This window comes from Nilaparvata lugens, chromosome 10 (genome assembly GCF_014356525.2).
Source record: "Nilaparvata lugens isolate BPH chromosome 10, ASM1435652v1, whole genome shotgun sequence".
NCBI lineage: Eukaryota > Metazoa > Arthropoda > Insecta > Hemiptera > Delphacidae > Nilaparvata > Nilaparvata lugens.
Window position 1 is genome coordinate 42,547,118 of NC_052513.1, and position 25,114 is coordinate 42,572,231.

At 36.0% G+C, this 25,114-nt stretch overlaps 2 protein-coding genes across 2 annotated transcripts in view; both read right to left on the reverse strand.

Annotated features, from left to right (window-relative positions):
• Positions 1–25,114, reverse strand: part of LOC120353380 — a 437,229-nt gene that overhangs the window by 281,302 nt on the left and 130,813 nt on the right. The gene's annotated exons all lie outside the window — the stretch shown is intronic.
• The window catches only part of LOC111050580, a 553,956-nt gene that overhangs the window by 31,516 nt on the left and 497,326 nt on the right, over positions 1–25,114 (reverse strand). Inside the window, 1 exon segment of the mRNA XM_039436032.1 lies at positions 5,756–5,846. Coding sequence (XP_039291966.1) covers positions 5,756–5,846 — 91 coding nt within the window.

The window sequence follows — 25,114 nt, forward strand, 5'->3', positions numbered from 1 at the left end:
CTATATTCCATTTCTCCTTCTCCCAGTTCCCCCGCATCTCGTCTCAATTCTCTCTCTATTTTCAGATTCTCTCTCATCTCCTCGATCCTCTCACCTCTTCATCGCTCTCTCGCACACACACCTCTCTCTCTTTCTCTTTTCGCATTCATGTTCAATTTCTCCTTATTCCTTCGTATCTCATCTCCTCTATTCTCTCCCCAGGGCTGTTTCCTCATATTTTTGCACAAGACGTTCCCTCACCTTGAATCTTTCAGCGTGAACACGCGTTTGCTCCGGAACAGTGGTTATTTATTTCCATGCATAGAAGTGGGCTACAGCAACACTACAGCACCACTTCCATTGCATAATTCAAACTGATATTAGGCAAATGTGTCTGGAAACCTGCTAGTATATATAGATATATAATATATATATATATAATATAATTTCATACATATATTTATACTTGGTAGTGAAGGTCGTATATAAATGAGCCAGACAATCCACATTCTTTATCATTAAGGTGTGTACGGTTCATGAACTATGCTAAATACTGCTGCAACAAAGTTAATTAGTGTAGCAGATTTGATAAGATGATGGGTTGTGAGGGTGGGATACTATTATTACTTCACAAAACAAGTGGCTTGGAAATGAATATCAGGGGTTGCACGTAAGATATAAAAGTTAAATTTTTATCTAGCCAATAGAATGTGTATTAATAAAACGTTCACCACCGGTTTGAACTTATTCCGAAGTGAAAAGTGTGAATTTAAAGTCTTGTACTTGTGCTCAATATAACCTTGGTGTCCGGTTTCCCATTAGGGAACTTTCAAATTTAAATTCAAATTCATTTATTTGCCATAAAATAATACAGATTGATAAAATAAATATTTTAACTTACAAAATTGCACTACCGCAAAGAAAACTTGTGCGCCGGCAGTGATTTGAACACTAGGTCATAGAAAAAAAGAGCTAATTCAAACCACTAGAAAAATAAAACTATGGAAACCAGGTCACATCTCAACTTACAAACGATAAGACAAAGTAACAAAATCATAAGCACAATGACAAGCTCAAAAGCCGAAATCAAGGAAGCCATGACAAATATTTTTTAAATTTATAACACAAGAATGAAAGACTACATATGGATATAGATCATTTAAAATAAGCATTTATCCTAATCCAATCCAGTATAAGATTCATTATGGATTTTTCAATTCTATAATAATGAATTCAGTTGGGACTTTATTTACAAACAAGTACACTGATATTCAAACGACGTCTACATACACTTAAGCTGGTAAAGTCAATATCAACTGTAATGGATTGGAGGGACGCAAATTATATGGACTTTGGACTATATACGGCGAGGTGGAACTACCCTGGGTCTCCCCACCATTCAAAGCCATACGCTAATAACGAGTAGTTCTGTGAACAGTAGACCTCACGCAGTATTCTCATCCACAAGTACCTGATTGAAACTATAAACCTTATAGAAATATAGCAATAGACTGGCTTCTCCACACATCAGTGTAATCACTTGTCAGCTGATTTATGATGAATAATTCTATAGTCGATTGATTCTACTCTAATATTGGCGTATGAAGGAGGCTCTTTTTTCTTTTTATATTATCCTTAAAATGCAAAATTTCCAAAAACCTTGTATATACGTCGACGCGCAATTAAAAAAGGAACATACCTGTCAAATTTCATGAAAATCTACTACCGCGTTTCGCCGTAAATGCGCAACATATAAACAATAAACATTTGAACATTTAAACATTAAGAGAAATGATTTGATTGTATGGTATTAGATGTTGTGGTATTTTTCCATAATTGGAAGTATAAGACTTTGATATTGTCAATTCCACTTTTATTAATAAGTGTATTGACAAATACAATATTATATTGACAAATAAATAATTAATAAAAGTGGTATTGACAATATCAAAGTCTTATTCTTTCAATTAAGAGAAATGCCAAACCGTCGACTTGAATCTTATACCTCACTTCGCTCGGTCAATAATACCCCCGGTTTCACAGAAGTCTGTTAACTTTTAATCACGATTCAATGTCACGAGAGCCTCTCTCCTCAGAAAAACTTTCTCTGATTGGCTCTTGTGGGATTCAATCATGATTAAAATTCAACAGGCTTTTGTTCAACCGGGCCTTGGATTCTCAAAGGCCTACATATACAACAATTCATATTTTTCCATGACCAGAGAGGACAGATTGGTGGATAAGCAAAGTAAAGAGGGTAAGAGTGATGGAGGGGGGAGAAAGAGCTTGAGAGAGATAGAGAGAATACAGATTCAGATTCCTTCATTCATCTATTCATCTGTTTCACAAAACAAAATCCAACTGAAGCCCTGCTAGATGCAGACACATATCGATTTTTGTTCGTCCTCATGAATTCTATTAGATTAAACAGATGATGTTTGTCAATTTCTGTTTGATCTGATAGAATTCATAATGTTCGCGAAATATCGATGTGTATGTAACTTGCTTAAATGGCTTTAGATACAGATGAGCATTGATAATAGAGCTGCAGATGATACAGATAATGAGCATTGCATCAGCTGATGAAAAGTGAAATGCGCGTGTTCGTGGAGCATAAGTCTGAACGCATTTTTACTTTCCTTGCCCTATTACCATAGGTAAGGAAAGTATTGCTTTCCGAAAAAAATTAAGGTACCCCAATTTCCAAATTTCTATACGTTTCAAAGTCCCCTGAGTCCAAAAAAGTGGTTTATGAGTATTGGTCTGTATGTGTGTGTGTGTGGTGTGTGGTGTGTGTGTGTGTGTGTGTGTGTGTGTGTGTGTGTGTGTGTGTGGTGTGTGTGTGTGGTGTGTGTGTGGTGTGTGTGTGTGTGTGGTGTGGTGTGTGTGTGGTGTGGTGTGTGTGTGTTGTGTGTGTGTGTGTGGTGTGTGGTGTGTGTGTGTGTGTGTGTGTGTGTGTGTGTGTGTGTGTATGAGTGTATGTGCGTCTGTGTACACGATATCTCATCTCCCAATTAACGGAATGACTTGAAATTTGGAACTTAAGGTCCTTACAATAAGGATCCGACACGAACAATTTCGATCTGATGCAATTCAAGATGGCGGATAAAGGGCGAAAACGTTGTCAAAAACAGGGGTTTACGCGATTTTCTCGAAAACGGCTCTAACGATTTTGATCAAATTCATACCTAAAATAGTCATTGATAAGCTATATCAACTGCCATAAGTCTCATATCTGTAAAAATTTCAGGAGCACCTACCAAAGTTTGATTTTAGATTCCCGATTATCAGGCTTTAGATACAATTTAACAAAAAAATCCAAGTGGAAAATATTGAGCATGAAAATCTCTTCAATAAATGTTCAGTAACATTTTCACCTAAAATTGAAAATAATCTCGAAATTCGAGAAAATGTTATATTCAATTACAAACTGTTGGCAACTGTTGATTCTAATAAATCATTCACTATGAAGAGATAGCAAACTTCGTGTGTCTCCAGCCTTATTGTCCTGTCACCAGCTGGCTTGGATCTTTGAATATTAGACTTGAGATGCGCGGGAACACTAGCGTCAGGTGATAAATTTCATAACGGCAAGGAAAGTTGTGTGAGTGCGTCACACCAGATTTTTACATTCACCAAGAAAATATACCTCGCAATCATCGAACTGAGAATGAACGGTCCTGCTCTGATAAACGCTTCTGTTCAGAGCTCCGTTCTCGCTTCTGATTGGCTCTCTTCGACCAATGGCAAGCGATTTGTTGTCTGAACGAGTCGGCCAATAGAAACGTAGGCTTGAGTTCCGCTCTCTCATTCTGTTGTAAATACTTCTCTGTCTATAGTGAGATTGTCATTTCAAAGATAGGTCTACAGAGTATGAGACTATAGTGAGGTCCACGTTATAATGGCAGAATTTGATCACATTGGTGCTGCTATCCTTGTCGATCATTAGACAGAGCAGATAGCGCTATACTTTTCCAGCTCCTTAAACGTTGCCAGACCGGAAATATAGTTAATGAACAAAATAAAATATTCAATTTCAATTTTAAAATTCACTATTAATGGTTGACGAATAGAAAATAATTTGTTTTGAATTGATATAATGTGCATAGATATTTTACATCACGAGAGCGTTGTATCTTATGTTTCAGTAGTATCAATAGATATTTCAAACTAAGAATGAAAATTTATTTTCCTACAGTTACGTTGAAAAGTGGCCATTGCTGCACTGATTACAGAACGCAAAGAATCACTTTTCCGCTCTAGTGCGGGAAAAATTTTTCTGCACTCCAGATTTGCAACATGGCAACGCAAAATACTTAGTAGGTTATATGGAGCAACAGTGCAGCAAATCAAAATGAAGTTGGTAACATGACTGCTGTGGTGCTATAGTGAGCAGAGGTGCAACCAAGCACAACGCGCTAATTATTATTCATTATATATTATAACCAACGACAACGAGGACTTTAGGATTTAGGATTAAGGTTTTTATCAATAATAAATTACACAGAAAACATTTGATGCATTTCAGGCAATTTTACCCATAATACCCACTTTTCATATTCAATGGTAACTGTAGGAAAAACTTAATGTGAAATACTTGCGCAAAGTTCCTATGCTGCACTCAAGAAACCATTCCGCCCTCCTACGCTCGGGCGTAACTTTCTTTCGGTAATAAATAATATAAATAAATAAATAATAAATAGATTTTATTGTCGTAGACCAATAGGTAATTGACAAAGTCATAGTAATACAATATTACAAAATAATAGAGTCAAAGCAATAGTTCAAAGTCACAAAGTATATAATTACATCAAGTAGAATCGAAGAACTCTGTCAAACAATAGAAAGTCTTAAAACCAGCCACTCAAAAAGTAATTTTTTAAAATAACAATATTTTCACAACATTTCATATCCAATGGCAACTATTGTACATTCTCAAGCCTATGCTGTCATAGTGTTTCATGCTTATGACAAGACGTTGATATGGAATATCAATGAGGTCTTTTTTCCTGGTGTTATAAGCATGATATTGGATCTTTTATTCAAGCTATGGAGATTCTTTCTAGTGTGCATGATTACTTGAAATATATAGAGGTTATGACAGTCAATATTTTTGTTTTTTGAAAAGAGGTCGACAGTGATCTAGATACCCTGCACCGTCAATATTCTAATAGCCTTTTTCTGCAAAAGCAAGACCTTATTGATGTGACAGCTGTTTCCATATACTAAAATTCCGTATGAAATTATGCTTTGGAAAAAAGCAAAATATGAGTTTCTGAGTATTTTCCGGTACAAGATTCTTCAACTGCCTTAACAGATAGATAACCCTAGATAACCTAGCAGAAACGAATTTATGTGGGGTTCCCAGGTCAACCTGTAATCAAACATAAGCCCAAAAACTTTAAACTTGTTATTGTTGTGTGTATAGTCCCTGAGACCAAATGTCATAAGCTGAGTTTTATCCTCGTTTAGTTTAAAGCCATTCGCTGTGAACCACTTGGAAGCCTCCGCCAAGGTATCGGCTGTCATGTTAGTAAAGTGTGTACATCTGAATGAGAATTAAGAAAAGTGGTGTCATCAGCATACAACACAGTCTTGCTGTTGATTGTGAGAGGAAGATCATTTATCATCAATACAAAGAGGAGTGGTCCCAATATTGATCCTTGGGGGACACCGTACTTTACTTTAGCAAGATCGGATCTCTCATTTCCTACACAAACAACTTGCTGGCGATCGCCAAGGTACGATCTAAAAGACTAAGGCTCCTTCCACTGACTCCATAATAAGCTAATTTTTCAAGCAAAATATCATGATTCACGCAGTCAAATGCCTTGCTCAGGTCACAGAAGGCAGCCTGAGCAAAGCACCTGTTTTCAAAAGACTCAATTACAAATTTATTAGTGCATCAAAGGCGTCAGAAGTGGATCTTCCCTTCACAAAACCAAATTGATGCTCAGACAGTACCCCAAGATTTACTAAGTATTCATACACCTGTATATACATGACAATCTCCAGAACCTTGGAGAAGACAGGTACTATTTGGATGGGTCTGTAACTGGATGGTTCCTCTTATGAGCCCTTCTTATGAACGGGAACAACTTTGGAGACTTTTAATACATCGGGGAAAACACCCTGTGTAATACACCTGTTTATACAAATGGTCAGTACTGGCACTAAGAGTGAGCAATAGTTTTCAGAAGACAGCTTGATAGACCATAGAAATCTTCACTCTTCGAAACTTTAAGATTATGAACCACTTTAAAAATCATCTCTTGACTCACCTCATGAAAAAAGAATAAGCTATTTGCACTTTATTTACATTATCATTGAGCAAGGCACTGGCTGTAATTGATGGCTTGTCTATCTTCTCGTGCACATCATCTACTGACTGAATGAAATAATTATTAGTTGTTTGGTTCAGGAGTAGATAAGTTTACAACATTCTTGTTGAAGGATAAAGTTTTGATAATTTGCCATGCTTTCTTACATTTGTTATTAGAAGATTCAATGATTGATGCAACAGAATCCCTCTTGGCTTCATCTAATGAATTTCTGTACAGTGCTCTGCATCTAAGATAAAGTGTTTTCGAATGTTCGGTTTTTTGTTTTTTGAAGTTTTCATGTAAGAGAGTGAGCAGAATCTTAATCTTACTAAGTTCAGGTGTGTACCAGTCACCTTACATTTGAAATTCTTTCTATTATTAACTGGGGAACTTTTTTTCTACAGGTCTTTCTAGGGATAGTTAGATTGAAATAATATAAAACTGTATTGAGGAAGGATTCGAATATATCACTTGCATCTGACTTTTCCATGACAGCACTCCATTCACCAAATTCAGAGACCGATTGAATTGTAGTAATTTATCTTTAGTAACAGGTCTTGAAGTAATAGTGACAAAATCGTTAGAACTAGACTCAACAGAACCACAGGGCACACATATCGTGACACAATCATGATCAGAGTAGGAAAATCCTATAACACTTGAATTTGTCATATCAGGTTGAACGTTTGAAATAATATTATCGAGACAGGCTTGGTCTCTAGTGGGCAGAGTATTGAAAATATGATGATTAAATTGTCTCAATAGATTTTTCAAATTATTGGAATGACAGGTTTCCTGATTGACATCAAAGGCAGAATTAAGATCTCCACCAAGAACAATAGTATGGTCATTAAAGCATCGTCTAGACAAAAATAGAAGCAATTCCTCCAATTTGGCTAAAAATACTTTGGGTCTCCACAAGGAGATCTGTACAATGATACGATAATGAGTTTCCTGGCTCCAATAATAGTACAGGTGGCCTCAAACTCACGTTCAATACATAGAAAATTCAGACTCATTCTTGACTTTGAGAGTAAAGATTCTTACTGACAAATATTGCAACTCCGCCATTTTTGTGTAATAATCTACAGTAACTACTTGTTGCAATACAAACATCCATTTACTATATACGATTTCATCAGTAAACAACCAATGTTCACTTATTCCTATAATATCAATATCTTCATTAATTACAAAGTCATTGAGAACATTTAATTTACCTCTCAATCCTTGACATTTAGATAAGCAATTCTTGTGCAAGGAATTGTATGTTTTAATGAGTCTATCTACACCTATTTGAACTTGTATTGTTGAGTTTAAACGACTGTGCACAATGTTAGTATCTACCACAGAGTCTGTTATTAATGAGGGACTGCAGGGAATTTATTTAGTTCTGCAACGTCCTTTAGTACTTGATCACGAGCAGATGAACAACTTGAATCGAATCCTGATTGTTTATAGAGTTTTTGAGTGAGTCATGGAAGGACACAGTAGTACTGGATTCCGGAACATCTGGGATATGAGCTGCAATGACGTCTCTATGATGGCGAACATCTGGAGTTGATCCTCCGCGCAGAATCGTCCGAGGCTGACCAATCAGTGGCGTTGATGTTGACGTCAATGAGCATCATCAGTGCTGATTATTGCATTCACATCGACGTTGGTTTCCATCTGAATGGAATGAACTGGTTTTTTGGCAGTTTGCTTCTTTGTGAGTCGTAGCGCGTTGATTTGACTTTGCAGCAAACTGTCACTTTGCGCACGATGCACAAATATCTTGACTTATTCTTGAGATAGTTTTTCTTTTCTTGAGATATTTTACTTACGAGAGCGTTGTATCTTTGTTTCAGTAGTATCAATAGATTTTCAAACTAAGAATGAAAATTGAATTTGTAGGTGATTGTTAGAAACTCTCCCAGACTTGGGCATAGTGGAAGCACTATGGCTTGATATTAGCATCCATAAGTTAATTATTCAAATTTTCGATAACTTGTCACCTCCTAACTCTCGTTAATTATCACCCTGTAAGTTATGAATCATTCATTGAAGCCTCCACGGTTTATACAAAGTGAATCAGTTTTTTGTTTGAAACTGTGATACGATCCAACGATTCTGCGATGTCGCGTTAAAGCGGCATTTACACCAAAGTTATTAACAAAATTTTATTTCTCCGTCTTTATAGATCTGTTATATTGAACATACTTATCATACACATGATGAACATAATATGTGTATGATAAGTTATGTTCAATATAACAGAATCTATAAGGACGGAAAAATGAATATTTTGTTAATAACTTTGGTGTAAAGGCAGCTTAGCTCCACCATCATATAGGGGATAGCTCTAACGTAATATTCTATGACTCATTATTATATCAATATGATAACTGAAAACTTCAATGAATAACTCTGCAGATTAATGAACGGAAAATTCTTGAACTCTGAAATATTCATGGATGCTGACTCAATTAGTGCTGACAAATTTTAGAGATTCTCTGAGTATATGAATACTTCAAATACAAAAACAAGAGATGTTCCTCAGGCATCTATAACTTGTATAATTGGTTCGACATTACTCCTGTTATGAAGCATTTGTGATTTGCAAACTTTTGTTTTCAATTATACGAGGGTCAATTATATTATCCGCAATATAGGTGTATCTTTCTTTAGGTTGGTTGAACTGTTGATTTCCATTGATGATGTATTCTTTGTTCATTTGTGCTCATATCTAGGCTAGTTTCAAACAGCTATTTCGATTCCATCTTCATTGGCATGCTGTTAATTTTATGGCAATATTTATTTGGTGCGATGGCAATACTATTCATTCGCACCAAATAAGAGCATAACGATTAGTGAGCCAACCGTTTTTCGAGGTAGGAGAGTGAACAAAATTTATTGAATTCCATTCATAAATACACAGTTATGATGAAACACTATTCCCTATTTTTTCCCCTGGTTTGAATGGATCTTTTAAATTATATTCCAACTTTCAATATCATAAACTTATGTTTATTTTTATCTATGGTTTGAACCAAGGTACCCAGTATAGAATGTATTCTAGATACATTGGTTTAAACTGAGATAAATTAGCTGTTCGTAGCAGCTCGGTATGAAACACATAATTATGATGACAGCAATCATATATACAAGTGAACGTGGTTTAGCGTTAAACGTTCATGCTGCCTATTGCCTTCAGTCTACTTGACAACTTACATCACCAAAATAAAATGTTCAGCTTCGAAAACTCTATCCAATAATGATATGTGATGAGTTCTGAGTGAGACTTTGCGGGAAATTACTTTGGTAATTTGGTACGTCTTGGAAATCTCTATTTTGAATCCCCTCAATTAACAATCCAGAATAAGCGGCTCTCAAAATCTGAGTTCATAATACTTCTCGATGAGCGGAAATCGAATCAAGCGATAATTGACTTGAATATAGATCATTTTCCCCAATTTTTCGTACAAATTCTATTTTGTGGAATTGTGCAATCGGTTAAGTGACATGAATGAGGATAATTTTCTCCAATTTTTTGTCCAAATTCAGTTTTGTCGAATCGTGCAATGGGATAAATGAATACGGATAATTTTTCCCAATTTCTCGTTCAAATTCATTTTTGTGGAGAGAAGTGGTCGAAGTGGATTGGTTTGGGTCAGGGATTAAAGGGGATAGTTCATGAAAGTGACGCTTGGGAGTAGGGAATAAAAGGGAATAAGGGGATAAAGGCATGCATCGTTCCCTTTGAGAGGCGTTTCACTGGATTTTATTGCAGCTGAGTGCAGTATTTGAATGCTGCTTTGATCGTTTCTGAAGTCTGGTCTATTCTGGATTTAATGGGAATCATTAATCAGAATTTTTGAAATCGATGTTCCAAGATTACAGATAATGAGTATTTCATTTCTACTGCGAATAACTTTTGAGATTGTCTTCAAGATTTCATAAAAAAATATTGAATTTTCTGTAGGTCTCTCGTCTATTCTGGATTCGATGGTAATCATTATTCAGAATTTTAGGAATCGATGTTCAGGATAACATCCTGAATAACATCGCCTCTCCACTAGGAAATACTGGAATGAAGTGCATCTAGCGGCTGATCCTCATAGAACATGATCTCATGAACTTATGTCATTGTGCGAAATATCAATGTAAGGACAATGTAGTTGGTGATGATGGTTGAAGCTGAAAATGAGGTGTTTTTCACAATACAAGGAGCATTGTTGTCAGGTGTACCTGGAAATCTACTCGAGATAAAGTGATCTCCCTGATCTCAGATTGTAGAGCACAAAAATACGCTCAGAGGGATTTTGAATTATACATCTGAATGTTAACAATCGGAAGATATTGTTGATCAAAAACTAAAATTCATCAAAATTGATTTTCTCTTCAAATTTCGCTCATTTTTGGAAAATCATTACTCAGTACTCATTGGAGATAGAGAGTTCCAAATGATCTCATTTTATTCAGAATCTTATGATCTAAACAAAAGGCGGAAGCACGATTTCTGTCCGATTACGAGATTTGGCAGAAATAGCTGAAAACTGGAAAATGAGACGAAAATACGAGGTTTTTGGACCAGCCTGTATCTAGCACAAGGAAACTTTGCATGAAGAAATTTGTTCTGAACTTCTCTTATGTACCCAAGTAATATATTAGAAAATCAGAACTACAATATAATTTGCAAGCACACCCCCTTTTTTATGTCTATATTGACTGGACTATGTAGGCTATGTCAATTTTAATATATATTTTATATCTGTTTAATAATTGAATTATCGCATCATACATTCCATGCAATAGTAGTTAACCCCATAATAGGGTAGGGCAAGTTACAAGCGTAGTAGCATTTCCAAGAGCCGAGAATTTGTCTCGTTATTCTTGGTGTCGTCACCAGCCAATCCCTCACGGCGAAGAAAAGTTCAAAAGAGATTCTGAAGGAGACCCAACAACAAGGATGTGCTCTTATCTCTATAACTAACCCACTCACCCACCACACTACTCCACTAAACCGCCACTTCTCAACTTTCTTCTTCTTTCTTCTTCTTCTTCTTCTTCTTCTTCTTCTTCTTCTTCTTCGTCTTCTTCTTCTTTTTTCTTCTTCTACTTCTTCTTCTACTTCTTATTCTTCTCTGTCCTCGCCTCTTTCTTCCTTTCCTCCTTCTTCTTCCTCTTCTTCTCCTTATCCTGTCGTTTTCTTCTTCTTCTTCCTCTTTCTCTCCCTCTACTCCACTAAACCGCCACTTCTCCTTTTTCTTCTTCTCTTATCCCCATCTTCTTCTCTTCCTGTCTTCATAATCTTCTTTTCCGCTTACCTTCTTCTCTTTCTTCGTCTTCTCCTGTTGTTTTCTACCTTTTCTTCTGGCTTCTCCTCCTGTCCACTTCTTCACCGTCTTCTCCTTCTTCTGTTTTCTTCTTCTTCTTTTCCCATTCTACTCCTCTTTTTCTCCTCTCCTGTCGTTGTTCATCTTCTCCTTATCTCGCAATCTATCCTCCTCTCTTTTTCTTCTTCTTCTTCTTCTTCTTCTTTCTTTAATTCTTCTCTGTCTTCTATCTTCTCTATTTCTCCTTCTTCTTCAACCTTCTCTTTTCCTCCTCATTCTTTCTCTTTCTCCTTCTCCTGTCTGCTTCTTCTCCTATCTTCATCTTCTTCTTTTCCTCCTCATTCTTTCTTCTCTTCTCCTTCTCCTGTCTGCTTCTTCTCCTACTTCATCTTCTTCTCCTCCTGTCTTATACTTCTTCTCCGCCTATCTTCTCCTTCTCCGTCTTATTCTCCTTCTTTCATCTTTCTCTGTCTTCGTTTCTTCTTCTTTTCCCTTTCTTTTCCTCTTCTTCTCCTTCTTCTTTTCCACATCCTTCGTCCTTCTCTTCTTCTTCCCCTCCCTATCTTGTCATTTTGTTTTCTTTTACAAGTCTTCTGCTCCTATCTTTATCTTCTTCGCCTCCTATCTTCTTCTTCTTCTTCTTCTTTTTCTTCTTCTTCTTCTTCTTCTCCTTCTTTCAATTCTTCTCTGTCTTCTTCTTCTTCTATTTCTCCTTCTTCTTCCACTTCTTCTTTTCCTCCTATTCTTTCTTCTCTTCTCCTTCTCCTGTCTGCTTCTTCTCCTATCTTCATCTTCTTCTTTTCCTCCTCATTCTTTCTTCTCTTCTCCTTCTCCTGTCTGCTTCTTCTCCTACTTCATCTTCTTCTCCTCCTGTCTTATACTTCTTCTCCGCCTATCTTCTCCTTCTCCGTCTTATTCTCCTTCTTTCAATTCTTCTCTGTCTTCGTCTTCTTCTTCTTTTCCTCTTTCTTCTTCCTCTTCTTCTCCTTCTTCTTTTCCACATCCTTCTTCCTTCTCTTCTCCTCCTCATTTATGTTTCTTTACAAGTCTTCTTCTCCTATCTTTATCTTCTTCGCCTCCTATATCTTCTTCTTTCTTCTTCTTTTTCTTCTTCTTCTTCTTCTTCTTCTTCTTCTTCTTCTTCTTCTTCTTCTTCTTTCTTCTTCTTCTTCTCTTCTTCTTCTTCTTCTTCTTCTTCTTCTCTTCTTCTTCTCTCTTCTTCTTCTTCTTCTCTTCTTATTCTTCTTCTTCTTCTTCTTCTTCTTCTTCTTCTTCTCTTCTTCTTCTTCTACTTCTTCTTCTTCTTCTTCTTCTTCTTCTTCTTCTTCTTCTGCTCCTTCTGTTTTCTACTTCTTCTTCTACTCTTCTCATAGCAGTCGACCTTTATTGTTATTATTATTTCAAGAAGCACAAAGAGACATTCCAAACAATGGTAAGTCATTGTTGACTGTCACTACCAAGTGGAGGGGGTAAAAGGGGCGTCGAAGAGTGATGAAGGGGGTGGTTTCAAAGCAGTGATGATGAAGAAGGGGAGTGTCAATACGCTTATTCCCTGTATTTTCATTGCTTACTCACAAACATCGTTCTATCTCCAGAGTATGATAGCTGATGACAACTGTTAGACCGCTCAGAATAAAACTGTAAAGTAGGTGATGTTTTATGATATCCCAGTAGTTAAATAAAAACACACCTATTTTGTCAAATTCTACACAGTTTTATTCGGTACAGGACCATGATTTCGTGATCACACAGGTTACAAGCTGAAAATCAGTTGTCTATATATACAGAGTGATTCATAATTATGGTAAAATAATTTGATACGTGATAGTAGAGGTAAAAATAAGTAAAAAAGTTCTTATAAACATATATCCATAAACATTATTATTATACATTAAATATTTTCTTATTTGAAACAAAATAAATCAGCTTCTTTGGAACAGCTGTTATTAAAATCCATGTTCTATTTGCAATCAGCTACAACCTATGAGTTATTTGTTCTCTCCTCATAAAACAGCAAATTTTTGTGGTGTAATGTACTACATAAGAATACATTTTATTTAACTTCTATTTAAATTTAGTTTAAACAGCTTACATCATTCTTTTCAGAATTAAATTCTCTACAATTTTTATTGCGAAAAATTATTTGTTCACTGGTCATTAAAGAAAGTTATTGGGCATCAAAAGTGGAAGTCTGTGTTTTTTCTACTTAGATTTTTTGCATATTCCAACTTTTTTCTCAAAAACTACTCACACTACAGCTTCCAGACTAGTTTTATTCAATTTTTCAGATATTTTTCCATATGAATCCAGCATAAGTTTTTTAAAAACTAGTGCCCAACCAATTCAGCATAGGTGTATTTCACCCAGAGGAACTGAATTCCGGGCGAAATCATTCACTCTGTATAGCTCGCTAATGAAGCGTTTATGGATATATGTTTATGAGAACTTTTTTCTTATTTTTACCTCTACTATCACGTATCAAATTATTTCACCATAATTATGAATCACTCTGTATAAAAGCGAAATTGCACTCACTCACTGACTGACTGATTCACTCACTCACTCGCAGAACAAAAGATCTACCGACCAAAACGTTCAAATTTGGTAGGTATGTTCAGTTGGACCTTTAGAGGCGCACTAAGAAATCTTTTGGCGATATTTTAACTCTAAGGGTGGTTTTTGAGGGTTTAAAGTTATTTTAGCATGTATATTCTTCTTATTCCAATATCTTAAAATTATAATTGAAATGTCCATACCATATCTATATATATAAAAGCGAAATGGCACTCACTCACTGACTGACTCACTCACTCACTCACTCACTCGCATAACTAAAAATCTACCGGACCAAAAACGTTCAAATTTGGTAGGTATGTTCAGTTGGCCCTTTAGAGGCGCACTAAGAGATCTTTTGGCAATATTTTAACTCTAAGGGTTGTTTTTAAGGGTTTAAAGTTCGTCTTTTTGCATGTATATTCTTCTTCTCCCAATCTCTTAATTATAATTGAAATTTCCATATCATATGTTACTAGAGAACTATAATCTAGATAGAGTACCTCTTCGAAACCGTTGTTAACTGGCAACTAAATTAATAATTTTGTCAAGTTGGCATTAAGTTGAGTTGACTTTGTTAGGTTGGCACCAAGTTCAAGATTGAAATGCATTTATCCAGGACCTCCTAAATACCAATTTATCCAATTAGCCAAAATTAGCGTTTTCTCAGCTTTTCTGCGTTTCCTCACCTCATTCAATAATTGATGGAATTATATTTAAAAAATTATATTTGGAAATATAATAATTATATTTATAGATGGAAATATATTTTTAAAAAATCAGTACACAGGTTTAGCTGAGGTGGAAGAATTTTGTTCGCCAAAGATACGCCGATATAGTAACAGGTGTTTTTCGAGATCAAATTGACATAATACGTTCAAATTCGGTACAGAGGTTCCGTTGAGGTCCACATGCAGGCGAGCGAAGCGAGCACGCTGATCTCATTCTTGGACAATCCAGTCGGTGGTCCAGAATTCGGTACAGAGGTTCGGCTGAGGTCTACATGCAGGCGAGCGAAGCGAGCCCGCTGATCTCATTTTTGGACAATCCAGTCGGCGGTCCAGAATTCGGTACAGAGGTTCCGCTGAGGTCTACATGCAGGCGAGCCAGCTGATCTCATATTTGGACGATCCAGTCGGGGGTCCAGGGGGCGGAGCCCCCTGGCTGATGGATATGGCGAGCGAAGCGAGCCTGACGGCTAGTAACCAAATAAAACAGTGTAGAATTTGACAACAAATGTGTGTTTTCATCTAATTATGGAACGGTTCTACAATATTGATAGTGACTCAGACGAATATCCCAGTATGTTATTTTAGATAGGTTTAATATTCAGGTTATTTATATTAAGGCCTGGTTGCACAAAAGCCGGCTAAATTTTAATCATGATTAATTCCACGAGAACCAATCAGAGAAGCCATCTTTTCAAAAACGCATTTTCTGATTATTTCTCGTGAAATTAATCATGATTTTTATTCAACTGGATTTTGTGCAACCGGGCTTATGATTATTAAATTGTCAAAAATGGAATAAAACTATCAAATTCGAGAGAAAATCATGAGAAACAAAATAATATGAGGACCTTACCTTGGAGAGAAAATTAGACTTGGGAGGAAGTGGAAGGGTATCACATGAATGAAGTGATATTGGAAATTCAGGCTGTTTGTTGTGAGAGGAAGCGAGAGAAATGTCATATTATGTGAGAGAGTCATAATCTGCTATTTATAGTGAGGTCCACGTTATAATGGCAGTGTTCGTTTAGCATGGGTATTGCTATCCTTGTCCATCATTCAACAAAGCGGATAGCGCTATCTTTTTCTTGCTTTGCTCTGTTGTCAGATCGTCTTTTAACAATGTAAATTCAATAATTTTTTCAATTGAATTGAATTTCTATTGTCAAAAATACTACTTGTACAATCCAATCACAATACAATTAACAAACATTTCATGAAATTATGAAAATTTATTATAGAATTATTGAAAAATATAATTTCTTTCTTGATAAAATATAGTATAATTGATTATTTTAAACGAGAATAAACAGTTAATATTACATCAATAAACCGGTAGCACCTGCTGTCATTGAAGGCATTGACAAGACAGAGAATCGGTAACGTTGTTCTGCTATCTTCCTCCACTGCCATTAAAAACGTGGACCTCACTATAGACTAATGATAAACTGAAAACAGTATCATTAGATAGTGAGAGTGTATTATATTTGTAGTAGGAGGAAGCGAGAGAGATGACAACATGATTTGAAGAACATGTTATATGTGAGAGAGTCATTAGCTGTGAGATTGTGATACTGAGAAATTAAGAGAGAAATAGAATAGACAAGAGTTGGGGAAAGCAAAAAAAGCGTGGAAGAATAGAAAACAAAAGTGTAGAAGAGTTGAAAGGTGTGAGAGAGACTCGAATAATGAGAGCGAAATCTGAAGCTAAGTCGAAAAGAGAATGCTGTAGTGAGAGAGAAAAAAATTGACGAGTGTTGGAGGAAGTGAGAGAGTAAGTATGAAAAAGTTGAAAGGTTTAAGAGAGACTCGGATAATGAAAGCGAAATTTGAAGTTAAGTCGGAGAGAGAATCGAGGAGAGAGAGACTCTAAGAGAGAAAATAAAATAGACAAGAATGAAAGGAAGCAAAGAAGTAAGTGAAAAAGATTTAAAAGGTGTGAGAGAGACTCGAATAATGAGAGCGAAATCTGAAGTTAAGTCGGAGAGAGAATCGAGGAGAGAGAGACTCTAAGAGAGAAAATAAAATAGACAAGAATGAAAGGAAGCAAAGAAGTAAGTGAAAAAGATTAAAAGGGTGAGAGAGACTCGAGACGAATAAGAAGCGAAATCTGAAGTTAAGTCGGAGAGAGAATCGAGGAGAGAGAGACTCTAAGAGAGAAAATAAAATAGACAAGAATGAAAGGAAGCAAAGAAGTGCAAACGATTTAAAAGGTGTGAGAGAGACTGGAATAATGAGAGTGAAATTTGAAGTCAAGACAAAAAGAAAAGTTAGAAGGGTGAGAGACTCTGAGAGAGAAAAAAGAATAGCCGAGTGTTGGAGGAAGTGAAAGAGTAAGTGTAAAAGAGTTGAAAGGATGAGAGAGAAAATAGAATGGACAAGAATGAATGGAAGCAAAGAAGTAAGTGTGAAAGATCTGAAAGGTGTGAAAGAGACTGCAATAATGAGAACGAAATTTGAAGTTAAGTCGAAAAAAGAGAATAGAGAAAGCTTTTCTGTTATGAGACCGTGTAGAGTGTAGGGATATGTGTGAAGCATGCTTTGGTGTGAGCACGTATTCTCCACAGAGAGTATGAGAGAGAGAGTGAGAGAGTATAACGCACAAGGTGTGAGAGAAAGAGAGAGAAGTAACAAAGAGTGGACATGAATGAGTCTCTGTTGCTGCTTACTTTCTTGATGAAAAAGGTTTGACCAAGGGAGCCAGAAAGAAAGGTTTGCTTGGAAGAATGGAACAGGAAAATTACAACCTGCACTCGACCTCCTCTATCGCCTCCCTCCAAAATACTCATTTCTCCCTCTCTTCACCACCTTACTAATTTCCACTTCCACCCAGCACCCAACATTTCATGCCTCTGCATCACCAGGCAATATAATGTACGTTTTTTTTTCTCCCTCAAGTATTTTTTCTCCCTCGGAATTTCCTCCCTGCTCAACTCGCGTTTATCTCAGATCTCTCCAACTTCCATCGTATTTTTGTCATATGGCTAAGCTTATTTCTGCAATTGTGTTTCGTAGTTTCGCTATCTTCCTCTCTCTCTATTTTTGCCTCTCACTTTTCAACGCTGATTGACGGAGAATCCTTCCGTAGAAAATAATATCCGAAAGTTTGTAATTCATTGAATATATGTTACCATAGAGAAAAGATAAGATAAGAAGATATCCCATGGTATAGGGCGTTTATTTACAAATTGCACTGTTAACTCAAGCCGATAATCCTATAAGTGGTTTTTCGTGAAGCTATGTGACGCTGGTAGTCTCTCGTACTGTGCAGTTCTTACACTCTCACAAGCCAAAACAGTGATAAAAACAGTTGTCGTGTAATAAAAGATTTGAAAATCATGCATTCACCATCTGCTTTGAAGAATGATAGACAAGGATAGAAACACAAATGTCAATCGAATACTGCCATTAGTCATCCATGCGAACTCAAAATTCTGTAAGCCTGTCTGTTGAAACTCGAGAGCCGCATGAATGAAAAAAGTAGAATTTTGTTGTTGAAATGTTTGAAACGTACAATTCATCTACACCTTTTCCAATTTTATTTGAGAAAGTATCAAGTTGATTTGAGAGAGTATCAATTGTATTTGAGAATAGTCACTTGTAATCGAGAGAATGTCAGATGTAGATGAGAATAGTCAATTGTATTTGTGACATGTTCATTCGCACAACACAAGAAATAGGTTGAACCTTAGAAACGAATATTGTCGGTATAAATCTAGTCATATTAGTTTTAGGGCTTGTGCAATTAGGTTGTATAATCAGTTACCGTTACATATAAGAGGCTTACTAGTGAGTGAATATAACTTAAAATTAAGGATTTTCTAATAAGAAACTGTTTTTATAACAATGATGAATATTTTGCCTTCAATATGGAGAATTTTTAAGACCTTGACGTGATGATTTTTTTGTTGTTTCTATGTTGTATGATTATATAATTATGTAATGATTTATGTAATTTTTTTCATGACGTGGCCTATACAAATTGTTATTTGTCTTTGCAATAAAATGATTTTGATCTGATTCGATTAGAAATTATGGAACTATAGATCATGAGACTATAGTGAGGTCCACGTTATAATGGCAGTATTCGATCAACATTGATGTTGCTATCCTTGTCTCTTATTCGACACAGAAAAGGGCGCTATTCTTCTTCAGTTCCGCAACTTTGCCAGATCGTTGCTAACAATGTAGAGATAGAATTAATCAACAAAATATTCAATCTCAATCAAGAAAATTCATTATTTTTGATCATTGACTAATATATTCTCTTGACGAATAAAATATAATTATTGATCATTTAAAGAAGAATGAACAGTTGATATCACATCAGATATACCGATATTAGTTATTCTCTATAGAAGGCAGTGGCAACGCTGTTCTCTTATGTTTTTCCACTGCCATTATGATGTGTACCTCACTATATAGTGCTAGTAATCATAGTTCATAGATGACTTGGAACAATTTGAATTTTTTGAATATCATCATAGAGAAACAATAGCGTAAGTAGATATCCACGGTATAGGGCTTTTATGTCACAACTTTTACTGTTATCTCAGGCCGATTACTGTTGATTATTGTTGACTTATACTGTTTTGTTGGGGTGAGAGTGTATGAACGGCACTATATGAGAGACTACCAGCGTCACACAACTTCACGGGAAAGAATTACATGAACTATCGGCTTGAGATAACAGTAAAAGTTGCGACATAAACGCCCCATACCATGGGATATCTACTTATTCTATTGTTTCTCTATGATATCATCTAACACAATTTTGGGTGTTATAGAATAAAATATTCTGAATGTCATAAATTAACAGAAAAAGTTTTATGCGACAATCTTGTTTCCTTGATTATTTATGCTATTATGAAGAGTTCCTCAAAAATGAAACTGACTACAATTGGTTTTGGGACAATGCAATGCAGATATAGATACACTCTTCTACCCTTTTTTCTCCTTTCAAACTCTCCGTTATCACTGCACATGCTCTGTGAATTCAAGCACATGCTGAATTCTGATGCTAGTTTCACAATTCGCAACTAAGTTTCAGTATCAAGTTGAGGGTTCATCCCACACATGCAAAGTTCACCACATACTGAGTAAAGTTCACCCAGTATGTGGTGAACTTCGCATGTGTGGGATGAACCCTCAACTTGATACTGAAACTTAGTTGTGAATTGTGAAACCAGCATTAGAATTCAACATGTGCTTGAATCCACAGAGCATGTGCAGTGATAACGGAGAGTTTGAAAGGAGAAAAAAGGGTAGAAGAGTGTATCTATATCTGCATTGCATTGTCCCAAAACCAATTGTAGTCAGTTTCATTTTTGAGGAACTCTTCATAATAGCATAAATACTCAAGGAAAACAAGATTGTCGCATAAAACTTTTTCTGTTAATTTATGACATTCAGAATATTTTATTCTATAACACCCAAAATTGTGTTAGATGATATCATAGAGAAACAATAGAATAAGTAGATATCCCATGGTATGGGGCGTTTATGTCGCAACTTTTACTGTTATCTCAAGCCGATAGTTCATGTAATTCTTTCCCGTGAAGTTGTGTGACGCTGGTAGTCTCTCATATTGTGCCGTTCATACACTCTCACCCCAACAAAACAGTATAAGTCAACAATAATCAACAGTAATCGGCCTGAGATAACAGTAAAAGTTGTGACATAAAAGCCCTATACCGTGGGTATCTACTTACGCTATTGTTTCTCTATGATGATACTATGTTCCAAAATTCAAATTGTTCCAAGTCATTTATGAACTATGATTACTAGCACTATATAGTGAGGTACACATCATAATGGCAGTGGAAAAACATAAGAGAACAGCGTTGCCACTGCCTTCTATAGAGAATAACTAATATCGGTATATCTGATGTGATATCAACTGTTCATTCTTCTTTAAATGATCAATAATTATATTTTATTCGTCAAGAGAATATATTAGTCAATGATCAAATAATAATGAAATTTCTTGATTGAGATTGAATATTTTGTTGATTAATTCTATCTCTACATTGTTAGCAACGATCTGGCAAAGTTGCGGAACTGAAGAAGAATAGCGCCCTCTTCTTTGTCGAATGAGAGACAAGGATAGCAACATCAATGTTGATCGAATACTGCCATTATAACGTGGACCTCACTATAGTCTCATGATCTATAGTTCCATAATTTCTAATCGAATCAGATCAAAATCATTTTATTGCAAAGACAAATAACAATTTGTATAGGCCACGTCATGAAAAAAATTACATAAATCATTACATAATATATAATCATACAACATAGAAACAACAAAAAAATCATCACGTCAAGGTCTTAAAAATTCTCCATATTGAAGGCAAAATATTCATCATTGTTATAAAAACAGTTTCTTATTAGAAAATCCTTAATTTTAAGTTATATCACTCACTAGTAAGCCTCTTATATGTAACGGTAACTGATTATACAACCTAATTGCACAAGCCCTAAAACTAATATGACTAGATTTATACCGACAATATTCGTTTCTAAGGTTCAACCTATTTCTTGTGTTGTGCGAATGAACATGTCATGAATACAAGAATGAGACTGATTTTCAACTGAATTTTCAACGTAAATCTTACAATAGACAGAGATTATCCACAACAAAATGAAGGACCCATAACTTCACAATAAACATAGAAGTATCTACAACAGAATGAGAGAGTGGAGCTCAAGCCTACGCTTCCTATTGGTCGACTCGTTCAGATAAAAAGTCGCTTGCCATTGATCAACGAGATCCAATCAAAAGCGAACACCGAGCTCTATACAAGCGTGTAATCTATCAGAGCAGGACTGTTCAGTTGATGATAGCGAGATATATTTCGTATACCCACGAGCATGCGCATTTTACTATTCATACTTTCACTGCTGATCGAATACTGTCATTATAACGTGGACATCACTATAGTAACTACATTCTCCCAACGGAAATAATAAAATATCAGGAGCCCGTTCAAAACATCAGTGAGTAGAAGATGGAGCTGTATTTTTTGTTCAAAAAACTCAAAATCAATTCTATCACAGTGTCAAAGAAAGCTTTAAACAGATGAATGAACACTCAATAAAAAGATTTTCCTCAGCTGCTCAATTCAGGAAAATTCATTCCCTAGATCAAAAGCAGTGCAGTAATTATTACCGGGAAATTGTAAGGAGGGGAAACTGGTGAGAAAAGGGTTGTTAATAGAGTTGATGAGGAGATTAAATCGTTTGAGATATTTTTCTTCTGAGGAAAGCAGTTCAATTGAGCAAGAATCTTTCTGAGGAAAGATTTTATTCTCAGTCTTCTCTTGAACTTTTATGGTTTAATATTGGAGATCAATCACCAGCATTCGGAATATTTTTTAAAATATCTCATGCACAGGCACACCTGGAGCACTTGGAAGGGAGTCTAAATGAAACCTTGTTTGAGGAATATGAATCTATAATATAACTAGTAGTTGTGTGAACAGTAGACCTCGCGCAGTTATAAACCAAATCCTCCTCTAATACTGTCTATCAGAGCAAGGTACCTAGAATACATGGTACAGAATGTATTCTAGGTACATTGTATCAGAACTCACTGTCCTGTCTTGTTGTGTCGGCGAAATATCGGTGTGAAAACGGCTAATGGCTGTTTGGGTTGGTGTATCGACAATGCTAATCATCTGTTGTAAACAAGTAGGCCTACCCATCATCGATAGTTTATTTTCTAACAGACAGACCGGCAAATGTTCAACCCGAGTTGAAAGCAGAGGAAGGTGGATAGGAAACGCTAAGCTGCATTGAGTTGTTGCATGTTGTACCACAATGATTCAATGATTAATCGTGGATGAATCTTCAGTTTGTTTTTTATAGTAATATTGGACTACTAGCCGTCAGGCTCGCTTCGCTCGCCATATCCGTCTAGCCAGGGGGCTCCGCCCCCTGGACCCCCGACTGGATCGTCCAAGAATGGGGTCAGCAGGCTCGCTTCGCTCGCCTGCATTTTTCATTTGAGCATTTTTATCATATGTTAGGACGATCCAGTCTGGATCCCCGACTAAAACGTCTGGCTAAACGGATATGGTAAGCGAAGCGAGCCGGGACGGCTAGTAATATAATATTCCCAGGGATAGCTCTGATTGAAGTAGCAGTGCCCAATCAATTTTTCCGCGATAAATGCATTTCTATCTTCAATTTGGTGCCAACCTAACAAAGTCAACTCAACTTAATGCCAACCTGACAAAATTATTAATTTAGTTACCAGAACAACTGTTTCGAAGAGGTACTCTCTCTAGATTATAGTTCTATATTAACATATGGTATGGACATTTCAATTATGATTAAGATATTGGAATAAGAAGAATATACATGCTAAAAGACGAACTTTAAACCCTTTAAAACCACCCTTAGAGTTAAAATATCGCCAAAATATTTCTTAGTGCGCCTCTAAAGGGCCAACTGAACATACCTACCAAATTTGAACGTTTTTGGTCCGGTAGATTTTTAGTTCTGCCAGTGAGTGAGTGAGTGAGTGAGTGAGTCAGTCAGTCAGTCAGTCAGTCAGTCAATCAGTGAGTGAGTGTCATTTCGCTTTTATATATATAGATAAATGATATTCCTTTTGCTTTTTGTGTAGTTGAGAAGTTGATATTGTGGTAATTATTCATATTGAATGAAAAAGACTGAGACCGGTCTTTCCAATTATCAATAAATCAGTGGTTTTAGACAATTTCAAAATTTTAAGAAATTGTCAAAAAAAACACAGATTTATTGATACTTAGAAAGACCGGTTTCGGTTATCACACCATTGTCAATCTCTGATAAACCGAAAAACCGAAACCGGAGTAATCCAGTAAAACCGAAGTATCAATAAATCTGTGGTTTTTTGACAATTTCTTAGTCTTTTTCATTCAATATTCCTTTTGCTTTGAAACTATCCATAAAATGCAAAATTTCAATAACCTTACATATATGCGTCGACGCGCAATACAAAAATGAACATACTTGTCAAATTTTATGGAAATATACTGCCGCGTTTCGTCGTATTAATCTACATGTAAACATGAATTGCAAACTCGTTGGCTTGAATATTGGACCTCATTTCGCTTGGTTACTTATTACAGTTAATTTTTATCCGATCCAAATTTTCCTATGTTTTTCGATTTGAGTTTCATCCACTGAAAATTATCTTGTCTGTAGATCCAGTGATCCTTTATATAAGAAATATAGATAACTCTTGAAATCTACAGAATTCTTAGGAAATCTAAAAAACTCTTAAGAAGTCTAAAGAAATCTCTCAGTAAGTATACTATTCCACTCGACGGAGCTCAATCAACATTCAAGCAACTCGGCCAATTTCGAAGCAAGCTGTGTTTTTACCACTCGAACTGAAGGCTATAACAGCAGGGCACTAGTGCGTGCATCTGAAACAGAGCATATATTTCTTCAGCAATCCCCGTGAGACTGACAAGTATGTTATTTCGCCCTCCAAATGGTCAATAAAAACCACGTGAAGTTTACATTTCTCGTTCCCGCCACTTAGGTGCGCCCTTCGCCCTCGAATGCTTGCTTACTACGGTGCATCGCAAAAAAAGTTTTTAATGGCCGATAAAGGCTGGTGAAAAAGTTCCGGTGGCTGATAACGCGCATCTGGCCATTTCACATGGGAGATCTTGATTCCGGACTTCCGGATCTATTGGTATTTGAAATGCATTGTGAATGATTCCGGACTTGATATGAAATGCATTGTGAATGATTCAGGACTTAATTTTTTATTGATCCATACAATAAGTACATCTTGAGAAATGATAGGGAGAGAAAAACAAGGTAACCTTGTGCTATTCCTCTCCCAAATTTTTATAAGGTTACACATAGTCCGAAAACATAGACCTTCCGGTAGTCGCACCCTACTCGATCACACGAGCAGTCGCGTGTTGTATTTTGTACAACATCCAATTTTCCAAGTGTTATGTACTCTGTTTACAGTCAAAACATATTAATTAATTGTATAATCACTTTCTATCTTTTCCATCTAGCTGTTAGCCCTGTTGTCAATGTCTGCAGTAGCAGAGGTCTTCGGGGTGATTTGCAGCATTTATTTAGGATTTTCGTTAAATAATAATTATATATTAATTATCATTTGAATAAAATTCATTCTCTATTTACTGTCAGCTTTTACTGGTTTTTCCCTGCTATTCTCGTATAAAATGACGCTGCC